This window comes from Nestor notabilis, unplaced genomic scaffold (assembly GCF_000696875.1).
Source record: "Nestor notabilis isolate BGI_N333 unplaced genomic scaffold, ASM69687v1 scaffold1027, whole genome shotgun sequence".
NCBI lineage: Eukaryota > Metazoa > Chordata > Aves > Psittaciformes > Psittacidae > Nestor > Nestor notabilis.
The window spans coordinates 15,407-23,854 of record NW_009937561.1 but is presented as its reverse complement, the minus strand read 5'-3'; the positions used below and the strand labels follow the sequence as shown (position 1 = coordinate 23,854).

The 8,448-nt window shown below is 36.6% G+C and overlaps 1 protein-coding gene across 1 annotated transcript in view; it reads left to right on the top strand.

Moving 5' to 3' along the window:
• Nucleotides 1–7,905, top strand: part of PPHLN1 (periphilin 1) — a gene marked incomplete at its 3' end in the record, with an annotated part of 32,280 nt that extends 24,375 nt beyond the window's left edge. Inside the window, exons 6-8 of the mRNA XM_010018864.1 lie at nt 935–1,017; nt 5,102–5,218; nt 7,765–7,905. Of these exons, the coding sequence (XP_010017166.1) occupies nt 935–1,017; nt 5,102–5,218; nt 7,765–7,905 (341 nt within the window). The remainder of the gene's footprint in view (nt 1–934; nt 1,018–5,101; nt 5,219–7,764) is intronic.
• Nucleotides 7,906–8,448: the final 543 nt, after the last annotated feature.

The window sequence follows — 8,448 nt, the reverse complement described above, 5'->3', positions numbered from 1 at the left end:
CCTTATATCTAACGTAAAGTTCCCCTGTTTAAGTTTAAAGCCATTACCCCTTGTCCTACCACTAGAGTCCCTAACGAAGAGTCCCTCCCCAGCCTCCTTATAATTTATATCCCAAATTTTTTTAAGTATTTGATAGACCTTTTATCCCATTCTTAATTGTATTGATACTAATTTGGTGGAAGCCAAGGGAAGTCTGCATTGTTCTCCATTTGTGAAGTCAACCATTCCCCAGTAAGAGTGAATAGCCTAGTTAATTTAGGCCTACTGACAGCATATGTGCTTTGTGTGTTTACCTTTTGCAGATCCCTTTGATGTAATCCATGGACCACAGGTTGGAAACTCGTAGTTCACACTGCAACCAGTTCTGCTGCTGCAGGCTGCTTGCAACCGGTCTGTGGCAAGACTAAGTACAGGCTCCGATTAGCACAGTGAATTTGAATTGTCATTTTTCCAATTTTGACTCTTGCAAGAAAACCACTGATAATCCAAAATTGCATCAAGTCTGTGGCTGGTACAGTACAGGACTGTTTCCCTTGGCAGGGCTTTTCACCACACTGTGGCCTGCTAAACCAGTTTCTACACTGCCTGGTTTCCTGGAGGGATTGACTGGTGCCTAATATTTCACCTCTTCATCTTATTACAGGAATATTAAAAAGTAAAGCCACATCATTTTGCCAAGTCATACTGATACACCCTTTCAGTTAATGTTGAAAAAAGGACAACGGGTTTTTCTAAATACATGAAATAATATAGCTGTATCTCTTCTCTCTTTGTAAAGAGAAGAAAGTGTTACCAATATTTATCAGATGGTGGAGTGTGTAGATTTCATGCGTGACCTGAGCGACTTTCACTGCAAGTTTTCTAAGCCAATAATGATATTTGCAACATGCATTTTAATACAATTTCACAGTTGTTATTTCTTTCTCAATTGTAGGTAAAGACAGGGCATCAGGTCAATCACTGAAAACATCAAGAGATGCATCACCTTCAGGCTCCATAGCAGTACCCTCATCAAAGGTGAATTTTCTTTTCAAGTATTTCTTACCATGGTTTCAGGTTATTCACTGGTTTTGGATTTTTTTTCTCAGTTGGAAGGAGATACTGTATGCAGCTGTTAGGGAAAGGAGCATCGTGAATTGCTCTGCAGAGGATAGGTTTTCCTTATCTGACAGGAACGTGTTGATAATGCTTTCTGTCTAATGATGACACTGACAAACCTTTTTGTGCTATATTCACTGTCTCATTTTAGGAGAAAGGGACTTTTGTAGGTATTTAACATTGTCGTTTTCCAAAGTCTGGAATGTACTAAAAAAGGAATGACAAGGACAAAAATGGGAAAGTAGGTTTAGGAGCAACAAATGAATTGAACAAGGCTATACTTGCACTGAACTCCATCATTCAGTGATTCCTAAGCTGTTACTGGATTTGGAAACAATGTGGTGAAGTGTCTGTCTGACTGGGAAGATAATGTGAATAGCAGAATTGACTTGGAAGCAGGGCTGTTCAAGGATGTGGCAAGAATGATAGCCTTTACTTGGGAAGGGAGCCACATTGCAAGGTAGTTTGATAAATGCAATTTTATGTTCTGAATAATGCTGTTTAATTTCTCATCAAATCTGTGGGCTGAGCATCAACTACATGATAATGCTAATTACTTAAACGGACAGGCTAATGAACACTGTTGAACAATCAGCATTCAAGATTGTTGTGGCAGCAAAAACATTTTCAGATCACAGACTGCTTGCCTGTAAATTATATTTGAGGTTAAAATGAACACTTCCATTTTCTCTACATTGTTGAGTAATACTTTACTGAGAAATAAAGAAACAATGCATTATATTGCTCTACGCAAATAAGGTCCTATTAGAATCACAGAATCATTAGGGTTGGAAAGGACCTTTGGAGACCATCTAGTCCAACCTCAAAAGAAAGTGGCATTTGCTCTAAGTAGCATGGTGCCTGGTTCTTGAGGTCTTTTTAATAAAAACAGTGGAATGCTTAAACAAAACAAAAAAAATCAGAAGAAAGAAAGGTACTTTTTGTTGTGAGAAGATGAGACTGAAGAAAATAATTAGGTGGGGGAAAAAAATAGGCTTTAGTTGTGCTGTCATTCTAAGTACTTATCGCTTATGCAGCTCTTAGAACTGCTGTGCTAGGCATTAGCTAATTGCCAATGTCCTTAAGGGGGGAGGCAAACAATATATTTTCAGTGATGTAAATAAGGAAAGCAAGATAAAAGCTGTTACGCACAAGTTGCACTGATTTGGATTATAAAATAAACTTTATAATTAGTTCACCTATTTTGTTTACAGACTCAGCATACTGCAGCTTAATACCAAATCCTTGCTTAATACAAACCTCTGAGAACAAGGAGGTATTGCAAAATCTCTTGCGCTTATATTAATGTGCAGTGTGCGCTTGAATTGGGAAGTATTCTTTAAATGTTTTGCTTTCTTTGTCAGTCAAGTCTGATCTATACTGTATTGCGGGTTTTGCCAGTGCTTTGCGTATGTCTGCTGCAGTGGATATCCACTTGATGTAAGCTGCACAAAATGAAACTCTCTGTTTGATGGAAATCATTTCCCAGACAGGATAAATATTTACTGGGTATGCGTCAGCTGCAGAAATGGAAGTACTTCAGTGACCTTTTATTGCTTTTCTCTTGAAGTCCCCAAATCTGCCTGTAACGTACTGCCCTGTGTCAGGGGAAACTTTTGGGATGATGGCTGAATTACACTAATCAGTTCAGTTGTATTAGTGGTTCAGTTACACAAACAGAAGTAGTCTTGGCAAAACATGAACATCTCTAGGGCCAGAATCTTATAATCTTGAGAAATGAGTTACATACTTTACAGATTAAAGGAGATAACTTTCAATGCTCCAAGTTATTATTTAGCTTTGAAATACTTACAAAGGTATATGCCTCTGTAGCAATCTCTTCTCACTGTAGTAACTATATGCAAATCTGAGAAGATATTCTTATCTGTCTTATAATTAATTTTTTACATATTCATGCATGTGAATTAATACATGTTGGTGTTATCTGATCTTAACCACCTGTTTAATTCACTGTGGCATGAAATCTTTTGTGTTTTTCTTTAATAGCTGTCTGGACTGCAAGCCTTGAAGGCTGTATCCACCATAATTAGAGCAAAAGGCAGATGTGTGAGACATGGAAAGCTTCCCAGCAAAGATAGCAGAAAACTGACAGGTTTTTGCTGGTCTTATGTTATGCATAAGGTAACAGAAAAAGAAAAAAAGACACCTCTGCTTTGAGGTGGTTGGGTTTTAGGAGATATGCAGGTTGTTCATTTCTTACAAGTTTGCAGCTTAAGTAGCTGCAGACATTTTTCTCTGAGGAATATGTTGCTGTTGTTCAGTAGTTGTGTACCTGTGGAAATACCGTTACTTTATTACATAAAACATACTCAGGATTTTTTAATACGTATTTATTGACATGCATCCTATAGAATTAAATTTAGTGAGTTTCAATGAAACAGATTTTTTGCTGCATTCCAGCAGATACTAGAGTGGTTAGTTTCTGTTTATGGCTGTGGAAATATTGTAGGTCACGTGAGATTTTATTTATCTTCATTTCATGCAAAGCTGACTGTCAGTGGCAAAGATACTGGTCTTCTTTTATTTTTGTTAGTATTGGCCAGAGCCACATTTGAGGAAAGGGAGAGATACATAATAGAACCACAGTACAAGATTTTTCTGGCAGCTACAGATAAGTAAGGTTAAAGGTAAAAGGCATACTATGGGAAATAAGAATGTTTGGGGGGAAAAAAACCTTGGCAGCAGATAGATTCTGGTGAGAAGTTTCAAAATAATAGTGTAGTTCGGAAAGGTGTGCTGGGCTAATTATTCTATGAATTATATTATCCTTTTAAGAACCCTTTTCATTTCCCTGCACATGGAACTTTGTCACCTCCTGACTTCGCTGGTTATAATTCTGTAGTTTACCATAATAGAAAAGAGGGATTCCTATTTGAACATTGTGCTGTACTTCTCTTCTGGATTCGGATAAAGGTGATGTCCTTATGACACTGAATCCGGGAAAGATTCTGTGAATCATATACTTACGGCATACTACAGCACAAACAGATGTTTGGGTAATATTTTACTTGAGGTAAGTACAAAAGGTCTGAATTTGAAGCAGTCTTATTACAGTTCACAGGATTTGCTTCTGCTGCCCATTTATGTAATTTAGAATGAACTAATGATGAGAGGTGGGAGTGTTGGGGATTTTGAGTTGTTGTTTGGTTTTTTTTGTCCACCTGTTTGCTTTGATGTAACAGGCATTGGGTGGAAATGGGGACAACTTTTTTCAGGCAGTAGGATTTTTGTATCTTTTTTAGATATCCATTGTACTGTTTTAATACTGGAGTTGTATAGATTCTTGGATGGATGTTTGTTGAATCAAAGGGAATACTGACATAGTGGTAACAAGGTTTATAAATCTGGCTGTTCCTGAACTGGTTTTGGTACATGGGTGTTTGTCGTTGTCTGTTGCTCTGTTAGTAAAAGCCAAATTGTATTCTTAGAGAGAAGTCAATTTTTAAATATTATTTATAGGAATATTTCAGTCTGAAAACGTAGATTAAAAGGTTATAAAGCCATGACTGACTCTATTATAAATGTTCAGTGTTCCCACCAAACAAAAAATAATGAATTTTAATGGAAGCAGCTCTGATCATTTAAAGTATGTGTAAAATACTTTGTCTCTAATTAGCTCAGGTTTTACACCCTACACAGTATTTAACAGTTTAAATTAGTTGCAACCTTTCATGCCTGAAAACACATTGAATTATTAGATCCCTCCACACTTGTATCTGACTTCTTAGTGTCCATCTGATCCATGTCTCCTTAAACTCAATTGGTCTCAAATAATCTTTCTGCTATCTCTGTCTCATGAATTTAACAGAACTGATTCCAAAAGCATGAAGAAGTATGAAGCAAATGAAATAGCTTCAACTTCCTTATTTCCTATTTTAAAATGTTTGGGGGATCTGAATAACTGTTTATATTAGTTTGGAAGATGTTTTTCCATGTGTAAATATATTTCATATTAAACCTTGACTAAAATGTTTTTGTACAGGCCTCAGATAAGAGCAACAGACTATCGGAAAAGGAGCTTGCAGAAGCTGCAAGCAAGTGGGCAGCTGAAAAGTCAGAGAAGGCCGATGAAAGCAATGTACCTGAAATAGAGTATGATGTAAGACGGGATTATTAATTCATTTATTTTAAATTGTTACAATAGCCTCTTGTTTTTCTGTACTCTCCTGAAAGGCACATTTTGTAATTTACCCCTGAATTTGTCTGCGTATGCTATTAAATGTTCGTTGAAAGTGAGTGAGAGGGAGACTAAAGCCTTGTGATTTATTTATTTAAAAGTATACAAAAACAGAGCAGGTTTTGTTAGTATAATTTGAATTCACGTTGAGTTACAACTGGAAAAAATAAGGCTCCAGCTCTCCCAGGGTTCTCCAAGGAACTCTTGCACTAGTGTAAATCTGTATGCTTACTGAACTCCTTAAAATTAGCGACGGACTTCTGAGTCAAAATACAAGTGTACCTATGAAACATAAGACTAGAAGAGAACCTTTGGTATACTGAGTTCAGTTCCATGTCATGTCAGCCTGCCGTGTCATGTATTCTTTTTCAGAAAGCACTCCTCCTCTATATTAAAAATTAAGCTTTTGCTTTGGTACTGCAGTGAGTAGGTATTTTTTCCCCAGAACTTTCATCAGTAATCAGTATTAATGAATTACCAGTTAATACCCATCTGTTCTTGTCCCTCCTTGTCTTCTACACCTTTCTGTATTGAACTGCGATTATAGTCCTTTTCAGTCTTTGTTTTGTTATGCTGTTCTTGGATAGGATGTCGTGGATTCTGCTGTTAGTGGATGATGTATTTGTCATTTAAAACAAACCAAATGTCATGTAATGTCTTTTTGTAAGAGTCAGTTTTAATTCTGTGATCATTTCATCTTCATCTTTAACTTTGCTTCAGGCACTCTTACAAAATCAAAATGGTACCTACTTTACGAAGTTGCATGTCTTAAACTTCGTAATGAATGTGTTTGTATTTTATATTTGTTGGCAAATAATTTGAGGGAAAACAAAAGCATCTTGGGAAGCATCAGATTGCCTTCTTGTTTTTCACACTTGTGGAACTTAAGGCTAGATTAGAGAAATAAGCTCACTGGATCCATGTTCATATGAACTTTCAAGTCCTGTCCATTGGTGTCATAGCTAAGTGCACTAACAGCTTCTAGATACTGTACGGGAAGATCCAGTCGGATAAATAAACTGTTCATTTGCCTCCAGGACAAATAAATTTTTAAAAAAGGAAGGGTAGGGGGGAGGGAAGGTGAGGGGCTGGAGTGAGGAAAAAGAAGCAGCAAACTGTGCCAAACATGAATACCATATGGAGGAGAACATATGCGTGGACATTTCTGAGAGGTTCAGGAGAGTAACAGTGAGGAGAAATGTCACTCCCGTTCTTGATGAGGGGAAGGTAATGTAAGGGAGGAAGGAACAGAGTGGGCCATATGGAAAAGAGTTGTTTAAAGCTTCCTCTGTGCCTCAGAGAAAATTGCACTGGCAAAAGGATTCAAACTAAATTAAGTTTCAAAATGAAGCAGTTGCAGTTGGTTATGGCAGAGTCTGAGATGATTTATTGACTCAGAAAGTGTGCTGTAACGCTTATGAAGGAGTGATGTATCTCATTCTGAGTCCTAGAAGAAAGTATACTTCTCACCTGGATGAGTAGGCTGTCATGTATGAATTGCAACACTTTAACTTTTTCGAGTTTATCTTACATAGTTCTTAATAGTTGAAGTTTGCATTGCACTGAACTTTTTAGCAGCCTTTACTCAATTTCGGGCATTTCATGATTTGCTGCAATAACCAGATTTGGGATGCAATCTTAATGGTGTTTATATTGCTGCTCAGTTTTGAGCAGATGCTCATAGCACTGCATTAGCTATTTTTCTTTAGGTCTAACGCTTTTCTCTTTCATGTTAGTTTAAGTCTTAGGATTCTGCCCCTCTTTGTTTTGGAATAGCAGAAAGTATTTTTATTCATCTTTTTAAATTCTCAAATCTGATTTTAAAAAAAACAACCCTACTCTAGAATTCTCTTGCATAATACTGGATTTCAACAGGCTATGGTAATTTCTTCTCTTTTTTTATCTTCTATATAGACTCCTTGGAGTGGGAGTCTGTTTTGGGCAGGGATACTGTCTTAATTTCTGTTTCAGAGGGACGCTTACATAATTTTGGTATTTCAGTAAGATTTCCCATTTTACCAGGAATCCTGTAAGCACTTACTGGCTTTTCCTTTACAATAGGTATCTATGTCTGTTTGATATTAAACCTGTGGTCCTGAGTGCTGTGAGATTTATTTCTGACATTGTTTGGATTTCATTGATGCCTGTTTACCTTTGAGTTTTGTTGCTTTTATCCTTTCCCAGAGAGCTAATCCCACTTTGTGGATTTTTCTTGCTAGCTGGTACCTGTTCCTTCTCAGTGGAAGGGAAGGTGTCTTTGTGCAGTTAACACTGAGTCACAGGTTTTTTTTATGATGTCATGTTTTCTACATGTTTAAAATCCATATTTCTGTATATGTTAGATTGTAGCAATAATGCTTCAGTAATAGTCTTGATAAGCGAAGTCATCTCTAGCTGAATGACTGTATTTGGGTGTTTAGTTTTGCTCTTGCACTTTGAGTTTTTTATTTTGCTTGTATTTTTTTAAGGCTGGATCTTCAGCTCCATTATACAGCGAACAAACAGAGGAACCAGAAACAAATGTAATGGATAGTACAGAATTATATGAGGATGGTCAGCTTCTTGGTCGCTCAAAAGCAATTGCAACTAAGACGAAGGAGATCGAACAGGTGAGTGAGTCCTCTTGGCATTTTTTAACTGATACAGTACCTGTGTAACAGTTTGATCAGCTAGAAATATGTTGATTTGTTTTTTTCCTCCTTCTTGGAGCATAATATGAATGTAATCTGATTTCTTGAGATGCTGTGATGATAATATCTCCATCTATTTAATTCTGAAGCAGCATGGCATTTATCTGCATGTGGGAATTAGTGGTAGTTTTCTGTAACTTACGTGCAACACCTGCTGTTTTGCTAGCCAAGAAAATTACTTTTTTTGAATAATTGTTTTAAAATCATATATAATACAAATAATTTCAAATGTAATTTAAAAGTAAGGCTTTATGTGAGACCAGATTATCACAAATTACTTTTACACTTTAGTTTTCTTAAATATATACAGTTTTGGGTTGAATACTAGAAGCTGCCTGTTGGGTTTTGGGGATTTTTGGTTGGTCTTTTCTGTTGTGATTTTTTTGGGAGGAAGGTTTGTTTTGTTGGATTTTTGTGTTCCTTTTTTTAAAGCAGCTTTGGATCTCGATGCCTTTATCATTC